This window comes from Anticarsia gemmatalis, chromosome 25 (assembly GCF_050436995.1).
Source record: "Anticarsia gemmatalis isolate Benzon Research Colony breed Stoneville strain chromosome 25, ilAntGemm2 primary, whole genome shotgun sequence".
NCBI lineage: Eukaryota > Metazoa > Arthropoda > Insecta > Lepidoptera > Erebidae > Anticarsia > Anticarsia gemmatalis.
Window position 1 is genome coordinate 7,427,487 of NC_134769.1, and position 26,068 is coordinate 7,453,554.

At 34.0% G+C, this 26,068-nt stretch overlaps 2 protein-coding genes across 2 annotated transcripts; both read right to left on the reverse strand.

Annotated features, from left to right (window-relative positions):
- Nucleotides 1-9,770: 9,770 nt before the first annotated feature.
- On the reverse strand, nucleotides 9,771-15,653 carry LOC142984024 (vitellogenin-like). The gene is made up of 7 exons (XM_076131323.1): nucleotides 15,549-15,653; nucleotides 13,324-15,184; nucleotides 13,000-13,213; nucleotides 11,893-12,850; nucleotides 10,911-11,771; nucleotides 10,642-10,825; nucleotides 9,771-10,562 (listed from the first exon to the last, which is right to left on the reverse strand). The coding sequence occupies exons 1-7, from the start codon at nucleotides 15,577-15,579 to the stop codon at nucleotides 10,067-10,069; spliced, it is 4,605 nt and encodes a 1,534-aa protein (XP_075987438.1). The 5' UTR covers nucleotides 15,580-15,653; the 3' UTR covers nucleotides 9,771-10,066.
- A 2,019-nt stretch (nucleotides 15,654-17,672) lies between these two features.
- Nucleotides 17,673-25,638, reverse strand: LOC142983882 (uncharacterized). The gene is made up of 6 exons (XM_076131058.1): nucleotides 25,504-25,638; nucleotides 22,546-23,615; nucleotides 22,352-22,450; nucleotides 21,596-21,714; nucleotides 21,122-21,283; nucleotides 17,673-20,753 (listed from the first exon to the last, which is right to left on the reverse strand). Exons 2-6 carry the CDS (start codon nucleotides 23,471-23,473, stop codon nucleotides 20,517-20,519), a joined length of 1,545 nt encoding a protein of 514 aa, XP_075987173.1. The 5' UTR covers nucleotides 23,474-23,615; nucleotides 25,504-25,638; the 3' UTR covers nucleotides 17,673-20,516.
- Nucleotides 25,639-26,068: the final 430 nt, after the last annotated feature.

Here is a 26,068-nt window from a genome sequence, read left to right on the forward strand (position 1 = left end):
TGAATATTGATACCCTATCACTTTTAGAGATAGTTGGTCGATCAACTAAAACGCTTTATACGATATCTTAGTATTTTTTTAATTACCGCGTGATTATTTCCTAAAACATTATATAAATCGTAAAATTATGGATGCCCTCATTCCTGTGGGAAAGCAAAATGTGAGGCAACAACACATTTTTTTAAATTTCAGGGCAGGTTTCAATGATACTTGTCTGTATATTATTATATCCAATACTAGACACTAGTGTGTGTTATGTTTTACTTTAATAATAATCTTTCTACTATATTAGAATATTGCCGCCGCCTACCAACAATTTCAGCAACAATGCGATAATATGAAACAAATTATCTTTAATAAACAATTCGATGTTATTTACATCAACCAATAGGTTACTGACGCATCATTAGCGAAATGAAAAAACTATATAAAACAACAATTTACATTAACAAACTAAAGTGTTAAAATAAGTAAAGTTTTAAAATAAAAAAGTATAGCGCGTAGTCCAAGCTGTGACTAAGAAATAATTATCTTTTAAATAGGCATAAGAAATATTCTACGGAACTCAGAACTTTGGTCAAATCACGCACTTCTTAAATGATCTCGAAATTGCTCCAAAATAAAATACTATCAGTAAATATCTTACTTTGACTTGAAAACTAAACAATATCGGTTGACAAGCACTAAGCTTAGAAAAATACTAATTTAGTTATATTTTCCATACTTCTTTGTTTAATTTTAGAAAAAAATCTAATATTCTGTGAGTTTGCCTCAAACATTTTTATACAATTAATAGCTGAAAGTATACAGATTTGCGTTTGTTAAAATCAGCTAGTATTTACATAATAAAGAAAAAATATAATTTGTTTTAGGGAATAAAAAATTCAAGTTATTCCTAAATTTTACCATTAAACTTAAACAATAGAATTTTAATATTTTTTTTCTAAGAATAGTGACTATTGTTAAGCGATATTTTTTCGGCGTTCAGGGTGTAAAACACGCTAAACCGTAAAATTTTCAATACATTGGTATCCTTATAGCTTGAAAATTATTTAAATTAATTGTTAGATTCATAGATAAAAATACATACTTCAAATATTTTTTTACGAATAACGTTCAAATAATGCAAACGAAACAATATTCCTATGCAAAAAATAGAAAAACATATTTAAGCATAGTTTTGTTTTCGATATGCTGAGTTTAACATACATATCATAGCATTTATGAAAACATCGTACCATGCATTGAGCTGCATAATAATAATATATAGTAGCGCAGTTGCCATGTGTGGATGCTGTTGTGTGCAGTTTTAAATCTCTCTAACTTAAAATACCTAAAGACACTTCTTTTGCCAACACTAAGTTCTCGAGATTGTCTAATCATCTAATGAAGTAATTAATTCACTCGGCTAAAATAGAACAATTTTAAATCATACAAAAAAGTTAAGTTCATTAATTGAAATGATTTACCATAGAAATATCTAAGAGGAGATCGTGAGTGCGATTATTTATACGTAACACATTGTTGGGAAAAGCTTTACTGTGAAAGTGCTACCTGATAGTTCGTATTTAACAAAAAACTCGTTAAACCGTGAAAGTAAATTAAGTTAATGTACCGACTACGAAAGGCTTATAAAAATTATAACAATCCTAGATTTTATTCTATTTGTTTCATAAATAATTATAATAAAAATAAGTGGTTTACGTAAGTTCCGATATAGTGTATGTAGAAATATTTTAAGCAGTGTTTTGTGGATGGCGTAAATAGTGGCTGTACTTTTTCATTCCCTCAGCTATCATATATTGCCAAATACCCAAAATTATATGTAACCCAGTACCCAGGACATAGCGGTAAACTATCAAAAGTTTACTTTTATAAAAATTATGATGTAGACTGAAAATGTTTTTTATAAATAGTTAAATGATAGAAATAAATGGTTTCAATAATCATTTATTGGAATATATTTTATTAATGCAAGAAATAACACTGCTCCACAATTATTTAAAATTTAAATGAACTTTCAATATCACTAAATTTTTGTCTAATTTTCTCATGAACAGAAAAGTTAGTTTTCTATTTGTTAGAGGGTTTGATCGTTAATGCCGATAATTACATATCAATACATGTGGATTATTATTCCTATTTGTGCCCCGAGGCTGGAAATTTTAGATGACTAAAAATCTTACAATGTTGTCCACCTTGTCATTCACCATCTATCTTGAAATTACCTAGTATTTTAGGAAATGGAAAACATTGATATATTTCTACATGATACTAACTATCTGCTCTAATGTACGTACTTTTCACCGCAATTCAAAAACCTTATCATTGCTCAATTCTACATGAATTTTATTTATTTTACCGTTTTAACAGTTTTTTTTTGTTTTTTGCGCGATTGACAGTGCTCACTAGCTATGTGGGTATGTGATAATGCATGTGTGTGGAGAAAAGAAAGGGATATCCCTTAGCTTACCGTGATATTGATGATTTAAAAAATATATGTACAGCATTTGTTTTACCCCAGTCAAATTGTCTTGAAAATACTAGATACCAAAGTAAACTAAAACCTATCAGATCTATAAAAGTTTGTTAGAGCTATTAGTTCAGTATTAATAAAGTAACAGACACCTTAATAGATTTTCCAAAATTATAGTTTAACAACCCTTTTGATCACGTCGGCTTTCGAATAATATACAGTATAACAATAATCAATTCATTCGTTTAGGAGCTAAGATGTCACACATTCACCCACAGGCAGACTTGTCGAACTTAATACACTCTACTTTTTACGTCTAGGGTTTAAAATATAATACTACTGTCTACAAAACCTCCAATACATTAATCATACTCACACTTTATTATTTTCTGTGATATTTATGTATAAACAATTTTATCTAGGTATTGGAAAGTAAACCAATTATGCAATCTTATTAATAAATAGTTATCTTTAACCTTAATGTAGCAGATAATTTATGGACGTTAACAAAGTGCAACCGTACCTAGATAAAATTTTGCAGATATTTAAAAAATACAACTGCGTATAATAATTTGAATATTTCTCAAAAGTAGCCCGGAGCTTGGTAACGTAAATGGCAATAGGTTAACATTGTAAATATCGAAACGTGATTCTATGTAATACGCCTCTGCCTACAACTTTTACTATAAGAGTCGTGTTGGTATAACCGCCTATTCATGTCATTTTCACTTAGCTAGAGAACATTTTCTTTTTTACTTGAAGTGGTAAATGTATAAACCATCGATATTTAAATTCGAGTATATAATTTATCTATATAAGTATACAGTATTTAGAAATATATAAGTATGTTTATCAGTTATTTGGTTACCATAGTACAAGCTCTGCTTAGTTTGGAATCAAATTACCGTGTTTGAGTTGTCCAATGATATTTATTTATTTAATAAATAAATAAACTTTTTCTAAGGTAGGTATAACCAAGATCAGCAATTGGTGTTATTTATTTATTTATTTATTTAAACTTCTTATACATAAATTGTATAAAGGCGGACTTAATGCCAAAGGCATTTTCTGCCAGTCTACCTTGGGGTGATGCAGAGATTAAATGAAGTAGGTGCTTAAATAATAAAAGAGGAAAATTAATTTGAGAAAGAGGTTTACAAATAAATAACAATGGTTCATGTGAGTGTACATAAATATGGATAAGTATATACATACATAATTATTAATAATGATAAAATATTAAATACGAATAAATCAATATATTATCTAAATAGACGATATTAAAAAATACTATAAACTAAATATAATACTTATAAATATACATATATATATAATTCATAAATACAAACTATGATAAGTGTGAAGTTTCTGCAACTTGTTTTAACAAGAGATCCCGAACTTTGCTCTTAAACGTAAGACGTTGAACGTTAAACGTAAGAAGTGGACATCCTGATTTCAAGAGGAAGCGCGTTCCACAATAAGACAGATTGGACAGGAAAATTGTATGACTGATAAGCTATCCCATTGTTATGTAATTCTAACACAACAATGGGATAGCTTATCAGTGCAAAGTTATTATTACTAGTGTTTGTAATGTTAGCTTAAACAGCTTGCCCGTTTTTTATTATAAATTGAATAATATGTAAGATGTTTTACAAGATGTTATCTAACAGACCTTTACCTCTACAAAATTGTATAAAATCAGCTCAACCGCTTTGGCCAGAAAAAAGGACAAGCAAACACACTTTAACGTTTATAATAACACTAGGTTCCGCCCGTGACCTATTCTGAGTGAAAAGATTTCCCGTAATTAATAATAACAATAAATAGGGTATATACGATTTATATTTCAAATTTCATTAAAATCCGTCAAGTAGTTTTTTCGTGAAACAGTAACGAACATACATACATATATTATATTATATCCTCTCAAACTATCGCATTTAGGATAGGATGGACATAAAGAACATAATATAGTACTAAAAATATCCAGTTTTAAGTTGCTATGCGTAACTCATATCACTGTTTAGGCTATATTTTGAAAAAAATAGCAATCATTTGAAACTATGACCTATAGTATCAAATCTTATCGCCTAACTAATTATGTTTTGTTTTGTTAATCTAAATTTTGAATAAAATATTGCACAAGAATTGCCTGTTTTATCACTTTAATTAGTATTAATAATTTTTAGTTTTATCAAATGATCTAGCCGTCATCATTAGGTACATAGTAAAGAGCAAAGTCGCTTCCCGCGTCTGTTCCTGTGTATTCTGTATTAATTATGCTTATGCTCTTTAAAAGTATGCAACGAATTTTAATGCGGTTTTTTTAATAGATAGGCCGATTTAAGGGGAAGGATTATGTGTGTAAAGTGTAGTTTTTTTTTGTAAAATAACTGCGGGCGAAGCCGCTAGTTAAGTATATCAAAAATCTTAAAAAAATAGGGAATCTTTTGTAATGTTGTGAGTTAATTAGAAACAGACCTGGCGTAGTTAGTACTTGTTTATTATCTGTTTGTTATGACGACCCCCGAGACATTCCAATGTTTTTTGTTTTAAACTTGAAACACTATCAGTGCGGTCGATTTTTTCATTACACACGAAAAGACGTGATAATTTTATCGGATACCTGCTCTTACTTTCCTCGAACCTCTGTTAAACGGGTTAGTGGTCAACCTAGTGTCAACGTGGTTCAAGCTGCCCGAAAATCCTACGACAAGGCTAAACGAATGTTATCTTATTGATGGCAACCGAGACCGACTTTTAACGTGCTCTCCGAATCATTTACCGAATGGTGAGCGCAACTGTCTATCAAAGTTATTAATAAGTTTACTGTCAAAGAAATCTTAATCATTACACAGAATATAGAAACCTAACTTTTACATTCTGGGTAAATTAATCCCTTGAGCAGATGATTTCTTCTCGAGGCACCGACCTCAGATAACAACTAAAATCTATCACCTAAAGTCTTTGTTTTTTAAGTCATGATGTAATAAAAGTATGTCTTTATTTAGCCCTCTATCACATAATGCAAAAGATATGTAGGTTTATTCCATACATTATACTTTGTTAAGAAATAATACATGAAAAGTGCAATAAATGGGCCCATGCAGTAGAGGGTTAAAATAATAAGACCTATTGTCCTTCCATTATGTGTGTACTCTATTTGGATAAGAGTTATTATGTTCTACAATATTACCGATAAGTACCTTATTTATCGTGTCACGGGTTCAAATTGGCGATAAAAGTACTGATTTTCGAAAAAAAGGTCACAATGTCAAAATAATAATCGAGTCGTTTAGGCATCAGTTATTTTCCACTGTTTAGATCTAAAATTTTGAAAAGACGGACGAGGCCGAGGGCACTGATTCCAGTACACTGATAAATATTATTAGATGGTTTTCGAGCGCGATGACATGAATAGGAATAGTAAGTATACATTTATGTATTGGGATTTAAAGAGTATTATAACTTGACAGTTTCATAAGGATTTTATTTTATACCTTTACATTATTTGTATTATCCCTTAGATATCGTCTGAGAGTGTTCGAATGATCAGTTAAGTATCAAAGCGGAGTAGTCGCGCAATTCTCTTCCAACTATCAACTGTCGACAATCAGCTAACTATGGAGAAATACATACATATACATCTATATAAACATACATAAAATCACGGCATAGGGGTAAGCAGAGATCAGAGAACGCCACTTAGTACGATCCTTACAAACTTCCTTTGCTTCGTTCCCATCCATACACCTTTTTCAAAAAAACCTGATCACTGCCTCCTCTAGCGGGTACCGTAGGAACAATTTTTAAAGCAGTTATATTTTAAGTGTCAAACTTTCGATACTCGATAGTATCGTCTGTAGAGAATCGCGTTGCAGATCACCGACTGTTGTCTAAAATAATTAAAAACAATCAGCCTTGATCTGATATTGTGTACGCGTGTATACCGATATCAGGTAGACCAAGTTAATTATAAACATAAGCGTGTTTTAACTTTATATAACACAGTTCTAGCCGCCAGTTCTACATTCGATCTGTCACCACCCACTGGGTTACTATAGACATAGACTTTCACCTGCGCAGGCGGCTAGATTCAACTAGTCCCACAACATAACTATGGATGGTCATATGGATATTATCCAACTACAATTACGAATGGAAGTTTGTGTTGATGGAAGTTCAATGAATGTTTGTTACTTTACGCTAAAAGTGAGAAAAAAAATCCATAATAGTGGATGAATTAATTCAGATGTGTTCTCGCGTAATTAGTTTATAACTTGGTTTAACAGATAATTACTTTTTACCTAGAATCTTGGCAATTCTATCGCACTAACTACATGCTCGACAAAATAGGAGCCATGAATGCAGACACTGTATTGAGGCAGCGGAAACCATGAAGCATATATTGTATGAATGTAACGTTGTAGGAAAGAAAGGACTGGAACTTTTAGGATACGAATACCCCAAACAAGAATATTTCAGGCTACTACCGATGGGGACCATAACAAAACTGATGAATTTTGTACTGCCCCTGGAATCTGAAGTAGCAAAAGAGATGCATATAAGCCATGAGATAGTGGCAGAAGTGTCAGCCGGTTGTTAGTTGGCACCCTCATCCCTAAGATAGACAATAACCTACCAAGAATATTTCCAAATGGACTTATAGTTCAAGAAAATGTTAGCACGTGTTTCAGCAATGTCTGGCTATACACGTGCTGTTTCGAAATTAGCCAAGGGCGTATCGAGTTACCAAGTGCATGGTTGTAATCATAAACACCACAATAACTTGATCTCTCTAACCAAAACTTTTGTATTAAATATTAGATCATTTGTTTTGGAATTCATATCTAAGTTTATCCAAATAGGTCAACGGTTAGCCAAAATACTTTTTATTTTATGTTATGTAATACGAATTCTGTTTATAGTCGTTATGTATTTTTCCAAAATTGTTATAAATTATTAACAATTAAACATTACAATAAATTATGAGTAACAAGATAACAACATCTTTGCTCAGAAGTAAAAACTAAATATAACCTGGTTTGCGCGGCGCACCGTTTTGTAGTGGGGCATAAACAAATAATACACAACCCTTATGCGCACTTCCTATTTTTTTATACAATTATCTATTAGTCTTTCGCCATATTACACTACTTTTGTTAGAGTCCGAAAATTTAGTAGAGAACCTAGTATTCGAGCCTTGCTGGCGGAAGTATATAAAATTCAGAATTTAACATAAGAACTCGCCTCGCCCTCGTGCACCTGATGGTAACCCGTTTGATTTTAATCATTATCCATTATCTAACAAAAACGTGCATGCTAAGGCTCTCTACAAAGATGATAGCTATGATTCCGCCCATGTAAGAAAGGTTTTGAGTCCGTCATATTGACTAAATGGGAACTTTACTACTACTTTAGTGCCTTTGAAAAATACTAAAAAATCAAACATACAAGTTAAATCAACATTAAAGCAATTGATATTTATTACTCACACACACACACACACTTATTGATTCTTTGTAAGGCCTAAAATATGGAACATTTCAATGGATTATTGAATAAAATGCTAATCTCTACAACTCTGTGACTCTACAAAAGCAAACATATAGAACGCTATAATATTGTAATAAGCTTCTTTTCAACGTATATTTTACGAGCATTACAGAGATCAGTACCTCGATTCTCTACCACTATCGACTACCGACAACCGGCTAGCTATCGACATTTTGACATTTAGAATGTACTGCTGAAATGATTCCTACGACGCCCGTCAGAGGCGCTGATCAGATTTTCCTACAAAATTTCTCGATGACAGGTCGGTTGTCGGTAGTCGATAGTAATAGAGAATTGAGCTACAGTTATCCGTTTATGATTGTCATTTATTCAGATTGCGGAAAACTAAATGTAGGCGCTTTATAGAAAATTTTACGGCCAACCAATATAATGTAAAATTGTTACACGCCTGTTTCAAACTATGATGAAGGCAGAGGTGGATTGAAGAATTTTCGCCACCTATAATTTTTGTTCCATAAAGAGATGGTGAGACTGTTGTTAATGTACTTTCACAGACTTTTTCTTCTTAAAAATGACTTTCATAGACACATTCACATAATATATTATACCGGCAATGTTATATTGTCAATATTATTTCAATTCTTCCTGTTCAATAACTTAGTCCAGCGTGCGCCTTGCGTGTCTCAGTTAAAAACTAGAGTTATCTCAGTTTGATAGTCAGTAAGCGTTAGTAAGCAATACACTGCTACTTTACATAACGTATTACCATAACTTTTAAACTCTCGCGTTGCATGTTTAATGTATAATAGAATACGGGAATTAACGCCTACAGTCTGCCTGGGACCCCGGCGAGTGCAACCTGCGCCGAAACGTTAGGCATTTTAAGGTAAAATGCGTGTTCGCGTTAATTCCCGTATTCTATTATACATTAAACGTATTATCATAATTTTAGGGAGAAGAACAATGTTCTTATTTAATTGCGATAAGTTGGTTTTGCACGACATAATACGCCTGCTGCAAAATGTCTTACTGTTTGGGCACGGTATCTAATACCAATTTCTAAGTAACGTTTATCACAGGTCCTTTGTGCTATGACACAATTTACATTTAAATCGTTGATTTTTTTAAACGAAGTTTTTTATTGTGATATATTTTTGTCCTTTTAATTTTTTGTCAAACGTACAGTACCTTCCTAATGAATGAAATTAACTTTTAAATTTTGTAACGCGGCTTGATATTATTTCAGAATGTAAGGATTTGTTTTACATTTATTATATTTTTTCTTAACTAAGTATAATTTTTTTTTTCAATCTCCGTGATTCTTTTTTCTGCTTACATGTACCTTTTGTGTCTTTATGCGAATCTGTTGTGATATGAATTTCTGTTTTTTCGATTGTGTAATTTTTTAAAGTAAGTTACTAAAATATCGGAGACCGTGTGAGTCTAACAGTCACATGACGTAATATTGTATGCAGCAGCGTCATTGAGATGGCAGAACTACCTGCTAACTTTAAAGCGTTTAACTAAGAGCCTTTTTATTTTATTTGTGTCTAATATATTTCTATAATCTGACTGACGGACTAAAAAGAATGTTGATTTTGTTGCTCTGGTAATATTCCCATCATTCACTGTTTTTCATGGTCTGTATTTTTTAATAATGTCTACAATGTGTCTACAGTAAACTCTGTTAAACACCTATTTGGTTTTGTTTATAAATTAATGATGTCGTTTGCAAAGAGATCTGTGGTATATTTTGAATTGTAAACGATAGGTGTAAATAAAATAAAGTTGTTTATTTAATAATTCCTTGTATTAATTTATTGTTTATATGTTTTAGAATCAGATCATTTTTTAAATTGCAAGTGATAAAGCACTAAATCGATTTGATTGCTGACTTATTATCGAATGTTAATCGAGCAGTGCTCTAAAACTTTATATAACAAGGATATTTAATATGCTAGATATAATACAATATAATATTTATGTACATAACAATAATATCGCAGTCCAGGTACATGCCAAATTTGACTAAATTTTTCATCCATCATGCCTACATACTAATTTAATAATTTAAAGTCCTTTAACGGACTTGTTCAAGGCAATACTCCATTCAGCATCGGAATGAAGAATCTTGGTAAACTTGGTAAAGGGCTGGTAAGCCTTCAGTTTAGCTGCGTTCTTCAGAGCGACGGTCTTGGGGTCACTGAATTCACCCTCCAAAGAGAAAGCAGCTCCGTAATGTTCAGGAAGGTCCACTAGACCCCATGGAGTCATGTAGTCGTCACTGATTTGGGTGGTGCTCTGACCACAGACGCCTCTGGTAGTCTTGCGGTGGTCATCGGTGAAGATGATCAGTCTCTGGCCGTCGTAAATGATGCGGACACGACCGTTGTGGAGGCTGAAGACCTTGATACCCTCAGCAAGAGAGTAGTACTCCAATAGAGGAGCTTGCAGAGCATCATCCCAGTATGTGGTCAGGGCACCTTCGCAAGTCTTCTTAGTGTTACTCTTGACCTCGACGTTGTTGGGCTTGATGTCGACCTCAACGTATTTGCCATTTTCAATCCTACACAAAACAAAAATGTATAAATAATCGTAGTTTAACTAATTGTTAAAATTTTTTTTTTAAAGTCCTTAATACGTACTTGTAAGAAATGTAGACTTCCTCCTGATTCTCGCTGGGCCTCCTAGCCAGGATAACCAAGTCATTCCACTTAGCGAAGTCATTGGCTTCATCGACCATCACGACGTGCCAGGATCCAGACAGGCTGTAGTCGTAGCTGCGTCCACTGAATGTCCAGATCTTGCTGTTGTCAACGGCACAGTAAGCTGTCGAGAAAATAAAAGATTTGCATAAAAAATCCGCTCCAACAAGACGAAAATTAAAGTCATTCCACTTAATTTAGATACTTACGCAGGTTTTGGTAGCCTGTGAACCAGTTACGGGAGCGTTCCCAAGGGGTGATGGGAGCATAAGCAGCCATGGCATAAGGATAGTAGTACATGCCCTCTACATTCTTCAAGTTCAGGACTCCATATTTAGTAATGAATTGGTAGTTGAGATACGCCTCATAGTAGAATGCTTTAGCTTCGATTTCGATTGTGCCTTCAGCAGCTGTCTTCAGGGGGTTTTCTTCTTCCTCCCAAGAGTAGTATTGCTTGAATAATTCGTAAATCCAGAAGGTAACGTCAAAGTTTGATGGGGTGAGATCGGTGTAAGTCATTTTACCCTTGAAAGTGTCGGGGGCGTGTGCTCTAATGACCATCTTGTAGCAGTCTTGTTGGTAAAGGTTGTGGTTGCTGACATCCTTCAGGCAATGTTCACCTCTAGGGTCATTCTTAAGCTGTTCGGTATATTCCTCAGAACGCTCACCGAAACCTTCATAGTGCACATTCAATTCGCTGCCGAACTTGATGTCAGCTTCGTACTTAACCTTGATGTCATTTTTCAAAGCCTCCTCGAAGTTCAAGGGGACGATTTTGGGTTTCGTAATTCTGAATACACCGTTGATCTGTTCCTTACCCTTGTAGAAGAAACCGGCCTGTACCTTAGGGTCAACAAAACTGTTGGCGTAAGCGGCAGTGAACACGAACTCGGTCTTGTCTTGTCCGTCAAAGACAGCAGAGATATCTACGGCCTGTACGTTAGCGGATTTGATGCCTGCGGCGATCTTTTTGCCCAACTTCTCGCAGCGACCTTCGTTGGTGGTCTGCACATCATTGTTTTCAACAGCTGGTCCCATTTCACCGGCTTCGTTTACATTGTATGCGGTATCTGTAAGTAATAGAAAACAAAAATAAAGTTTCTGGATCATACAATAATTTCAATAAATATTACACTTTTTTTAGGGAATGAATTAACTGACTCGATGAGTTAATTATAAAAAAATACTTACTAAAGTATGTAGACAAAGTAAGTGCCTTGTTCTTGGTTTCCTTTGCAATGTATTTGAAGTTGAAGTTAGTCAGTGCAACATCCTTTTGGTACACTAAATGGTAGAAGTTCTTAAGCAAATCGTCGTCAAATAGGCTAAGGAAGTCACTGTAGTCCGAAGAGTAGGAATATCCCTTCAGTTGGTAAGCCATACCAGTCCAGGATCCAATTTTGAAGTCAGGTAACGCAACTTTCTTAGAGCGCTCAATGTATTTAGTTGTAGGTTCTTCAGAAATAGGCAGAAGAGACTCCTTCTTTTGCAAAGAGCTGTATGGCCACACGCTGTAGTGAATAATGTTGGCATCTTGTTCAGGGAAGACGAACGTGAATTTAACATCGCCAAGTTTAAGCAGGGCGGTCACTTTAGCAGGAACGTACATTTGCAGTTTGTTGACAATTCCATTGGTGGCATAGACATTGCCAAGGGTGTCCAGGAAACCAACACGTCCGTCAAAGTTTCTCGCGTAAGTCATTGTTAGTTCGTTGTTCAAACGAACGTAGGAATCTTGTTTGTTTTCGATACCGACCTTTCCGGCAAAGCTGAACAGGACAGGTTCATTATAATCGTAAACGAAAGGCACACCCATAGCGAGAGGGAATACGACCATGACTTGTTTCTGGTTCAATACTTTTACATAGTTTTCATTGAAACCAGTAACAAACTTCTCCAGATTTTGGCCAGAGCCAACGATGAATGCTTGCAATTCCTCCTCTGTGAAAGTGTAGAATGTCTCTTGGTTCCAGTTGTCAAGGAAGAATGAACCTTCGAGGTATTCACGAGGCTCACGTTTGATGTTCAACAAATCAGCAATCTTCTTTGCTGAGAATTTGAAATCGGTTGCTTCAATTTTGCCGCGGGTGGCGAATAACTGTGTAATGTAGTCCATCAGCAGCTGCATGCCGGAGACGGATAACGTAAACTGAAAAGAAAATTAATAATTTTAAAAGCTGTAGACGTTTTTTTATCTTGTTCAATGAGAGGATATTTCAACAGTCAGGCATCTTAGTGGAGTTTGATTTGGGTGGTATTACAAATTATTTTCTTTTTAATATTTTTTATGATAATTACCGAGTTTTCTTCAGTCCAGGCAGTGCTCCTGCTCCTCAATGCTCCACGTTGGTATACGGGCAGAATGTTGTCTTCGCTGCCAATGTACGACAGTTCCCTGAAGAACGACACCTCATCATCACCATTGTACATGTCGATCATGCTGTCGGTTGAGTAGCGGTAGCCATATTTCTCTGTAGCGATGATGTCCTTAACAGCGCTTGCAGTCTTAGCTCTGAAACATAAATTTTATGTAAATATATTTCGTAAAGCGTCTCATTAATTTTAATAAGATCTGATTCTACAATAACATTATACTTATTAGTGTATTAATGTAATACTTACAGCTTAGCAAAACGGGGATCTTTCAGGTTGCTGGCAAAAGTAATGCCGTTTTGCAGAACAGCGCGCACTTGAGTGCTGGGGTCATCATTGGTCATATGTGCCATCACACGCATCATGTCGGCGGTAGGGAAAGCCATGAAGATGTTCAAGGCAGCAGCTACTCTAATTTCATAAGGCTCAGCGGTGTTCTTCAAGATGCTATACAGAACGGCGCGAACGTAGGGGTTCTTCATGTTGGCTAGCTTCTTAAGGCTGATAATCATTTGGATACGAAGGAACTTCGATACTGGAATCTTTCCTTCCAAGTAAGGCACAAACTCTTGGATTACTTCAGAGTGAGCCAAGTTTCCGAGAACTCTGATGTAGACCTGAGCTTTCTTGCTATCGCCCTTCTCAATGGCAGCCTTCAAGTCTTTAGAGAAACGTGGGATAATGTGGTCGACGACAAAGATGTCGTGGTTAGCGAAGCGGAAGACCTTGGCGGTGGCGAGCAGAGCAGATGTGTTGACAAATTTCAGCTCTTGTACTTCAGCGGTCACAGCGAAGTTGAAGAACTCTTCCAGGATTTCATTGGTAGGGTAACGAAGAGCGCTGGCTAAGGACGCAATCAATTCAGCTGCATCTTCACCTTCAACCTTCTTGGTCAACACCCAGGATTTGATCTGACGGAAAGCGGCCCCACTGCCGGCTTGAGCAACAGCATCACGGTAGACAACCCACATGTTGTACTTGTCAACGTTCTTTGAAGTTCTGGCGACTTCGAGACTGGCGGTCAACTGATCCAGTTGTTCAGAGGACATAGTAGCAAGTAAATACGAGAGAATGTTAAACTTGGAGAGGAAGTCAGATTTCGGTAAGTTGTTGGGGTCTTTCAATAAGGGAGTTATTCTCTGGAGAAGATTTTGAGCATCAGCAACGGTCTTTTCGGTGGCTTTAGGGAAGAATGTACTCTCGCTCAGAGTGTACAACAGAGAGTTGACTGATACGATTTTTTCGGAAAGTTGCCATTCGGCAGCGGTATCTTGTTCGACAGAGTTCAGGTAGAACTTGACATAACTCTTAACTTCAGCCTTTTGCTTTCCGAACAAAAGAGGAGTTACATAGACGGAGTCCATAACCTCAGCATTGAAGATTGTCCCTTGCTTGCCAGCGAGAATGCGAGCCTCTGATGTGTGCTTGATGAATTGCTTTTCATCGTTTTCGTAAGCGATTCCATTCCAGATTGCGCCCTCGGGGATGCCGAAGTAGTAAGCTACACGCTTGTTGCAGGTACCATAGTTCTTACTTTTAACGATTTCGACGGGAGCCTCTCCTGAAGCAAAGTGGGGCAGTTCACGGCGCCATTCAGCGGATATAGGAGACACTGAGTACAGAGTCTCACATTCACCGGTCAGGTCAGTTTCAACTTTCTTGAAAAGACCTTGGAAGGATTCCTTGTCGTAGCTGTTGGGGTATTCGTGGACATGGCCGTAGGTAGAAAGATCCACCTGGAGCGCGCTCACGAGACCCTTGATCAAATTTTGGTAGTCCACGGAGAAGGAAGCGGGGAGGTTGAGAGAAAGAACACGACCGCCATCGACTAGGATTTCGAAGGGTTGGTCGATATTCAGGAAGGGCTGGTAGGGAAGATCAGAAGGCTTCTCTTGGCTTGCCACTTGCGCGTACAGAGGTTTGTCGAGCTTAGCCACGAGGCGACCAGGGGCTTTGACACGAACGATGAACTGCGCCTTGAAGGCATTTCCGTTGTAATCGCTCTGCTCGAACTTGGTCCAGGTGTATGAGTTCACATCGTAGTTGTACACCTTACCGACTTGCCAGGGCCATTTCTGGCCTTCTGTCACCGGGTTAGAGGCGACAACGGCTGCAAATGAAAAAAAATATTTTAAGTAACAATTTCAATCATTACAGAGATAAATAAGTCAAATGTTTTAGCATTTTTTATTTTGGTGCAAGTAAATTATGGTTCAAATTAAGACGCATATTGATGAATAATGTATTAACATTATTATTTTGCCTTTTCCTTTAAGAGAAAACCAAAACATCTCTAAAATATGAGCTTGTTACAATATGTGACAACTTCAAAATGTTTTATTTTAAACTATCAACGAATTCGCTTTAAAAACCAAGGCATATAAATAAAAAACCGAAATACTTTATAAATAGCCATTCAAAAAATAGAAATTACAATAAATAAAGCAGATTTAAAATAAAGAAACAATACTCACCGATAATCGCCGTTAAAACTAACAATTTCATAATGCCAAGTCGTTCAGGAGCGCTGTGCTTAAACAAAGCACTTCTGATACCGTAAGTCGGTGCACATGAGCTTATATACCAAGCGAAATGGCCTATCTTCCAGACCTCAAGATAACCGAATACGTAAGTAGTCAAAAAAAGATTATCTTCATGTTACCAACTCCCTATCAGTGTTTATTTTCTCTTAATTACGTTCATCGCAGTATCAAAATTGTTTTTAAAATAAGTGGTTGTATGCATTTTGTTGCTTAAAAGTTCTATTTACAGCAACATTGCAAATTTCTGGGTATTATTGTAACGGCAATTTAGCAGCTGACCTTAGAAAAATAGGAGTAAGAATCTGTTTTTCACAAAACATTCTTGGAAATTGTTTGGTAGCTGATAGAACTAATAAAAGCCAGTGCAGTATATTACTATGGTAGTTATATTAACTCTTCTCATCTCTCACCACTGCAAAAAAACTCTATCTAATTATTCTTTATTGTATTTAAGAATAATAAATACCCAAACAGAGTTTAAGATTCACACTGATTCTAACTCGCTCTACGGTGGTAAAAACTTTATCCTGCCATCAAATCAGATTAACGATTTATAACTCGCGCAACTTGTACCTACCTACCCATAATAGTATAACCTACCTTAGTCTTGGTCGATAATTCGATGGAAACTTTGGGTCAACATACTCGTATAAGTCATCACCTTTAATTTTCAATCGTTTTTATTAAGACCCGTTGTATTCCCAATCTTATTGCATTTTGGTCGCAAAATCGTGTTCTTCAACACACTTTTGAGGCTACTCAAACAAAAGTGAGCAAAACAAAACTTTCTTTCCGTAAACTATAAAAATAAATAAACAATATCAATTTATATTATTAAATTAGTTGTTATGTAGTGTGACAGGGTCATTTGATATTAGTGGGTCAAATGAAAATGTTACTAAGCGTGATAACAACTTTTTATTGACTGTTATTCTAACTGTATTCTATTACGTGTATGGCATAATGATAAGGCTGCTTTCCGTAAGGGTTGTGGTAGGATAAAAGAAGACACGTAGCGAAGGATGTGTTTATTGAGAACCCATTTAATCGCTTCTCTACCTAACTTCGAAGCTGTTATGCAAGTCTTTCAGTTGTTTAGTTACTATAGGAAAGGTTTTGCTTAGTTTGAAATCAAACCAGGTGATTGTCCTCTAGTGTACTACTCTTCTCTTTATATTTGTCTAATCTGAGAAGAATTATTTTAATTTATACTCAGGTGGCCCGAGTATATTTTACTTGTGTGCTTTTATTCTTTTCTGTCGTATGACTTCGTAGAAAGATTAGAAATGTTAATTCTTAATATATTTGTGTGTCTGAATTTAGATGCAAATCGCCCAACAAGAATCTTTAAACAGCCCCTATTCAGAACACTTCGAATCATCGAATTCGTAGAATTTTCGGGATGTTCTTAGAAAAATTATAATTTTCTCCATATTATCATCTAATCAGTATGATACGAAACAAGAGACATAAACAGACCGCAGGTCACAAATTATCTTTAAAAGTATTAAATAATTCACGATAACGTTTTTTTTACCTATACCCACTCGGCAATATGAGGGGGCACTGACTTACTTGTTATTATGGAAATAAACCATGTCTATCAAATAATGTTTACAATTTTTTTATTCCTGTTACGTACGAAAATGGGATGTGGTGAATATAATATCGTTTCGTCAGATTTTCTATCTATAAATAGGATTTAAAATGTCTATAGCGTTTGTGAAATTACTAAGCTGCTTTCTGCGTCACTAGTATGTCACCTGGTTACTGAAAAAAATAAAATATTTGCTATTTCAGCTACTGTAAAAGTGTACAAATAATGTAAAATCGAAGTGTTTAAACTATCGCAGGTACACACTGATCTCCCAGCCCCAGATCACGATCGATGCAATTCATCGCGTAGACCCGTTAGCAATGTCGTATTAATATAGACTAAGCAAATCTAATAATATTTAAAAGTAAAAAGTTTTTATTTGACATTGATTAAATTATTTATGAATTCAAAGGCGGGGCATGATGGTCGTTATTTTCCAGAAAAGTAAATAAAACACATTATAAAAATGTAACTTATTTTTAATTGAGCATTAATAATTAAAGACAGCAACTGTCTCGAGATGTTCAAACATCTCAACTTAAATTATAATAAAATGAGCAAATAAAGAGATCTCAAAACGGAATATACTTAAGTAAGTAAGTAATCCTAACGAGATTCTTTGGAAAGCAAGCATTTGTACATTTTAGGATTAAACTTAATATAAATTAATATAATATAACAAGGCAATATTAAAATTTGCGATGAGAATTGACGAGTATTAACACACTAATCGATAAATTATCGATCGCTGTCAACCGATGGTAGAATACTAAAAAAAAATTGCAGAGTATAATAACCTTCATTAAACAAGACAATAGATTTTACCCATTTTCAAAAAAAGGAAGGCCATCTCAGTTCATCCGTATGTTACCAAATAACGAATTGATAATTTAAATATTAAGTTTTGAAGTCTTTTTTCTAAAAATTATTGCTCTATTGTCCATCAACAGCGTCACTGTCAATCGATTGGTGTGGTATTACTCTAATACAAACTAAATACATTTACTACATGTCATCTGTATAAACAAAATACATATAATTAAACTAGCTGACTCGGCAAACGGTGTTTTGCCACTTAGGAGTGTCACCTAGGGGCATGAAAAATAGATGTTGGCCGATTCTCAGTACTACTCAATATACTCACAAAATTTCATAAGAATCGGTCAAGCCGTTTCGGAGGAGTATGGTAACGAAAACTGTGACACGAGAATTTTATATATTAGATAGATACGTTTCAAATGGCATTCTTCAGTATTGGCCTAGTGTCTACCCCTATGGAAAAAAGACGTGATATTATGTATGTATGTAAATAGATATTGGAAGACTGTATGAAAAATATTACTTGAAAAGTTTGTGTCCGTTGCATAAAATCAAAATAATCCAACTGGTTATAAAGATAGGTAGTAAACTTTTTGATATAATGTTTATGTGTCGTAATCGTTACTTTTATAAACAATACATAATGTCAAAGTTCATAGATCAGATTAAAACGTTGCACAATTTTGATTTTTGAAAAATATGTACACTATAATGCATGGTAGTGCACACGATATTGTTTTTATATAAGTACAGTTATGGGCTAAAACATGTGACCAGTAGCACTATTTTCTACCACAATTGACTTAGGACAACCGCCTAGTTATAGAAAAAATGAGTATGAAAATCTGATCAGCGTCGCACAAACTGTTTTGGCATGGCATTTAATTTAAATGTCGTACTTTCGATACTCGACAATACCGACTGTACAGAATTGCGCTACAGCCTAAGCTAGCCAAGCTAATCTTTATCTGGGTTATTTTTTATCTTATTAAGATTGACAAAATATAATGTCAATAGGCGTCAACAAATCGTCGATTGATTAGCATTGGTTTGTTTCGAACATTGAAGTGTCTGCTCATATTTTAAGTTTGTACATACACAAACCTTCCCAAGAAAAATAGATATCGTTACGTTTTATATATTTACTTTAATATCAAAATCAACTACGAAGCATACACAGTGCATAAAAGTTTAAAAACTTTTCCGTTTATCGAAATATGAAACCTTGTTAGTGTATTTATGCACGTGACTGTACAAACGTTTTTGAAAATGTATTTTTTATACAGATAACATTTTTATAGATAGTATTATCATTTACAATAACTTATTTTTAATTGAGCAAACGTAGGTGCACATAATGGAAGTTGTTTATCACTACTTATAATTAACTTAACATTACTTTAGGTCTTTTCAAAGAGATCTATGTAAAATATCTACAAAATTAGTTAACTTATTTAGAATCTGTACTTAACATATTTGGGATGTTCCTAAAAATATTATTATAATCCAGCAACTCGGTAAAGTGAGTGAAAATACAGAATAAAAAATAAATAGACAAACCATGCATGTCAATGCTCTCATCAAAATCAAAATGATGGACATACTTGAAGGAGCTCTTTTCAGGGCTCGAATTGGTTAATCAAAAGCCAAATTGGTTGAGCCAAGCTGGCTAGGCCTACCTAAAAATGCTGCTAAGAAGACACTTGCGGCAGTCATTAGTGACTAGCTAACCTATCCTTTCGTTAATATTAGTTTAAGTTCTACATCTTACAAATAAAATATGGTATCTACGTATTTACATTAAAATACTTAAGTTTAAGTATACTTTGGAATCGATTTAATACTAACTAATGCATAAAAACTAACTTAATTTTGTCGCAGTGTTTTCAACACAGCGATTTCTATTCGAAATTTTGAAAAGAGCACATGTCTTACATCCGTAACTTGAGATGTGCCCTTTCCTAATTAGCATAATAAATTGTAAAACTTATTAACTATTTGTAATTGAGCCAATTTAGTTCCTTCAGTCTTTTATTGAGCTACTATCCATAATACTAAGGTTTTTTACGAATTTGATTGAATACTTATCAAAGAATTTTATAAATTAAACCTATTTTCTATAGAATAAAGGAATTAAGGTATTCCACCACAAAATTTGAGCAATTTAACGTTTAGAATTTAGTCTACTTTTTTGAGCAAATAATAAAAAAAATGGTTGCCTAGCGCTCGAAATTCGCCCCTAACTGATATATTTTGTTTACCTTCTTTGCTTCCTTCGTACCTTTAATAAGAGTATTAACTAGACAAAATCTCACATTTCTGTGTTTAAATGGGATAAAAACATAGGTTTTCATCATTTAATGTACAATTATTTATATCTCAGTACACGTCCCTAACCGAATACCTCGCCTTTTTTGTTGGCAGCTCATTTGCCACCAATTAAGGAAACTCAAGCTTAGCAGTTCATTCAGTATCATTATGATCTATAACTTCTGCAGTCTTGGTACAGTCAACTTATCCCTGATACATCTCAGAGTGGTCAGTTTTGCTGGAGAACTTGGTACTGTCTGTTCCTGGTCTGGCTTCCTCATAGGCCTGGTGGCAGGAATGCAAGTTCGAGGCACGTTTGTGATGTGAGGGTGCGTCTTCACGTGCTTGCGGAGGGAAGATGGGTCTGTGTACCTTTTGCCGCAACCGACTGCACCACAAGCATAAGGTCGCTGGAAATAAAAAATAATAGTTAACATTTCGATGTTAGGCTATGGTATGATAAACAAATGTATAAAAAAATTAAGTGTATACAATATTCCGTGTCTGTGTTCTTAGTGCAAAAGAAGATAGTCGTGGGTCCGATTCTCGCAAGAATCAATTAATTATTTATGCTGTCTTTTTGTAAAACTATAATTGTTCTTCTTTACGTCATAACCCCTGCACTGGTTTAGAAAAAAATGGCCGTATGGTAGTTCATAATTATGTTCAACGTAAAAACAGGCGGAGCCGTACTCATAAATTAATTAAGTATATCATATCATACAATAAGAAGGTAATCTGTTTGTTAAGGTAATAGTAGTACTTCCAAAATACTTACAGCATTAAAATGTGTTCTCTGATGCTTAGCTCTATCCGAGGAGTTGGAGAAGGCTTTCCTGCAATGTGGTGCTGGACAGGCATAGGGTCTTTCACCAGTATGTGATCTCACGTGAATCTTCAAATTCTCCAGCCGGGAGAATGCTTTCCCACAGCCAGGGTGCTGGAAAAAAAAGACAGTCAAAATCTTCTCTTTATTATAAGCTACATCGAAAAGATTTCTACACAAATATATTGAGCAAGCCTAGGATATTAATTTTATTTTAATTAAGTTCAAGTTGAGTTTAAAGTCTTCAGCATCTTTATACATTTTGACATATTTTCTATACGTCATCTGGGCCTTTCATTGTATCTATCTATCTATCTAATCAGCCCGTATCCACCCACTGTTGAGTATAGGCCTCCCCCTCAGCACTAATAATAATAATAAAATAGCAGCAACATGATAATGTACTGAAAAGCGTAAACTACTTACATGGCATCGATTGGGCTTATGTCCACTGTGTACTCGCATGTGAATAAGGAGTTTATATCTTGCGTTGAAAGGACGACGTTCTCGGGCACATTCTCGCCAGAGACAACTGAATTCATCACCTGGAGACAAAAATATAATCTGTCTTAATATTTTAAGTAAGGTCAATTTGGGTAACTTTGAACGTGGGAATTGAAACTAGTTTCGATTATTTTTTTATATGAAACCAACACAATTGATAAAAGTTTGCAAAACTAAAATAAATCTTTATCAATTGTGTTCAATGTTACCCAAATGATTCAAAGTTATCCAGGTTGACTGTAGAAAAATTGTACCTATTAACTAAAAATGCAAGATGACAAGCTCTGAAAATACGACCAATGCAACTTATTCTAGTGCAAACCGGGTTTATATGTACTTTGATGCGCTTTGGTGTCGGTATCTCCGAGATATCATTGGACAAATCAACGTCATGTCATTCCAAATTCCAAAGCAGTGTAAGCAAGTAACCGAATTGATAAACATACTTATATACTTCGAAATACATACTCATATGGATAAATTGACAACCAAGAAAAGTGATCGGTCTTAATATCTTAAGTAGTAAAATTGTATAACTTCAAAAACATAAGTTGACAAGCTCTGAAAATACGCCCTGTGCAATCAATTCCAATGCAACCCAGGCATTATACTTTGCTGTGCTTTAATATCGAAATATCAGAGAAAAAATATGAGGCTAATAAATCTTATTGTAGTTACCTTTGTACGTGTTGACGTGGGCTCTCTCAATGTGTTCCACCAAAAGGTTTTGATTGGGATACCTTTCGTAACAGTGTTCCCATAGACATACTCTTTCACCTATAACACGATAAAATTTTGTTAAAATACCGTCGCTTTTTACCAATCGTTGAGCGGAAACTATTTATTGTTTAGAATTTTATATTTGTTTTTACCTTGACTCTTTTCCTTTGTAGATTTTCTCTGGTTTACAGGCTTGACATCATTAACAACCACATTGCTTTCTCCTTCAAAAGTTAATCCAAAATCATCAAGATTAACAAACAAGTCATCTTCGTCGAAATTTTCTGAATTCTCATCATAGTAACTTGAACTATGAACATCGCTTTCAATTGATTCCGATACAGAAATTTTCCTTTCATTTCTGTCAAAACTGAATTCATTGCAACTCGTTGGAGTATCAGGCAATACATACTTCTTCTCTTCTAAATTATACAGAATATTATTCGGATAACTATAATGTTCTAAACTGTTCACGGGTGCAACTGTTTGTTGTACTGGCACGTTGCTATATTCCTGCATTTGATTCTCTTCAACATTGTAGTTACAATACCGTTTTGAAAGCACAGTATCAATCGATGGTAACATATTATTTTCTGCTGTAACAGGACTCAAGTATTCTTCATTAAAATCTGGAGTCAATCGACAAGATTCACCGTCCTCTCTACACAGTTCATCGATCAGTGATTCGTCATCAATATAATCATTATTCGTTTCATAAAGCTTGTTGTCTTGCACTTTATCTATTTTGTAGGTTTTATCTTCAAAATCTATACTATCTAAGTCTAATAGAACTTCTTTTATATTCTGCTCATTAATATTATTGTCTATAACTTGATCTATAATTCCGAATTCGGTTTCGCTATTCGTTGTCGGGTTCCAACTATCTAATACCTCGAAGTCAAAGCTCTCCTCAACCCCATACTTGAAGCTGTCAACTTTCTTGTTTCTGCTACTGTTCTCAAGCTCTAAATTAAATTGCGACATGTAGTAGGCGTGTAAGTCTGTAACATTGTCGTTTCTGTCGTCAAACATGTCCTCGTCCTCATAGCATGGCATGACGTCATATTGTGCCATCTTCATAGGTTCATTTACCTACAAAAGTTCAGTAATCTCTAAGTAGAGGTGTTGACATGTGGTGTTTGCTCGTAACTTTGCGCATATGGTTTTGCTATTATTATAAAAATAAACTTTCTCTGTATACGATCACGCGTGGCCGGAGCATCTGCGAATTATAAATTTAATCGTCTCTTTAGAATTATTATTTGGTCTCAACACGTGTTAGCGGGCTGACTTATTGCCTATTATTATTTGAGTGAGGAAGCCTGCTCGTTCAACCAGAATGTGGTTATTTTAGATACGTATTGAATGGAAAACTTTTGGTTGAAATCACGACGAAATGATTCTTTATTTATGACTGTAACTTTTTATTACCTACCAAATGTTGGTTAAGGAATTCAATTTTTTTTTGGTATATGAAGTCATTGATGTTTTTATGCAGGCTAGAGTATAGGGCCACGTGGAACGTGTCTTAACCTGGCTAAAATAGCAGCCTAAGTTTATAGCAATCTTGAAAATATTATATGAATTGTAGTTTTATTCCAATATTTCGACGGGTTCCAAAATTTTATAGACCTTTTAATAAAATTTAAAAATGCGCGTAGAAATACAATACAATCTTATAAATAAAAACAAAAAAGTAGAGATTATGAACATTTTTGATAAAAATGTTTTTAAAATTATTACGTGACACAACTCATGATTTTGGCTCTTATCAGAATAGCAATTAAAAATATGTTCTGTAACCTAGGTATAAAAAAAGTTTTTAATTTCGTAACATTACGCCATGCAAGTGGGCGTCAGCTACTTTTAATCGACCACAGGGAGGGATTAGGAAGAGTTGTGATTTTAGGAAGTAAAGACAGGTGATAAAATATATATTTCGTGTACTTTGTTTAATAATTCTGTGGATAAATCTTTTTTTTTTATTTTAAACGCTATATCGATAAATGTATTTTCATAGAATTTAAATTAATTTTAATTAGTTAATTTGATTGGATCCTTAGTATTTTTGTATTATTTTATTATTATAATAATTATAATTAAATTATTATACTTTTTATTTCATCGGAAAAAGTTTACTAAATTTGCAATAAATCCTGTGTTTCTTAATGTATTTTTATTTTATGAGTGAGTCTGGTTAAAAATGCTTCTACGAAAAACAATGTTTTTGGTTAAATTAATTCAATAATTAAAAGATTGTAACTATAATTACTGTTCAATGTCATATTTATGTTTACAAATGAAATAATATATAAATATTCCACCTATAAAATAAAAATAATAACATAATAATATTAATATCAGTATCAACAAAAACTTTCCTTCAGCAGCCACAATAGACAAACGGTCTTCTTTATAACCTCACGATAACCCGATATTTTGTTTTGTACATTTTAAAACTAATTAACTCTAGTTATTTGTAATAATTTTATGTTGGGGGTTAAGGGCAAACAGTCGACATGATAATAATATATTAGTAATAATAAATTATAATTATTAATCGACTATTCTAAACTATTAACTTGAAAAAATTATTTTAGTTTATATCGGTTCGCGGCACAAACCCGACGCGACGGACGATAAAAATCAGAATTCATATATCTATGTGGCGAACATATTATAAGACTTATATTGTTAAATTTAATTCTATTTTATTTTTATCCTATTTCTTTATTATTTTTATTATATTATACATTATGTTTTTCTATTAATAATGATATTTTATCCATATGTTGATATTACTAAATAATGTTAAAACAATTTTTATTCGGTTTCTATAGTCTAATGTAACATAAATTTGGCTATGAATACCGTAATTCTAATTCCTAAACTAATAACAATTCCGGTTTTAGAAAGAAAAAGAAAAGTCGATTCAATAGTTAATTTTAAATAATATTTTTCAGCACTAAAACTAATTAGTTTAATCTTATAGTTATACATACAAATTGTAATGAAAACGCGTCATTATTCTCTATATTTCTATGTAACAAACTACAACAGTATCAGAAATATCTAAAACCTAATCTCAAAATAAACACAAGCATACTCACATAAAAATAAAAAAGAAAAACACTTCACAAATTAGGCGGGAACTTTGACACATAACCTAACTTTTAAAGGGCTGAGGACACACGAGCTTACATCACTGAGACTTGAACAGGAATAGAACAGGAGCTAACGGTATTATACTCACGCCTTACTGAAACCATAAGATGTCGCAGATATATGGAATATGGAAGGAGCATGACGCAATGTAATGAGTGAGAAGGACGAAAGTAGACATGCGTGTTTTTTTCTTTCAGACATGTAAAATTGGTTGTTGTATGAAGAAATTATTAACCAATAACATTATAAACTTCAGAAATTAATTTAGTTATGTCTAATTAAAATCGAATAAAGCTAATCTGTTTTTTTATGTTCTCTGTTACATTGTGGTTCGTTCAAAAAATATAAGAGAACAATCGTTGATATTTATAAGTGACTTTTTAAGAAGATCCTATATTGTACTATTTAATTAATTAAGCTCTGGCGAAACACAATATCGAGCTTAACAGCTGAAAATACTTTTTATAAACATCCATGTATTTAGTTATAAACAAAAATCAGTTATTCTGG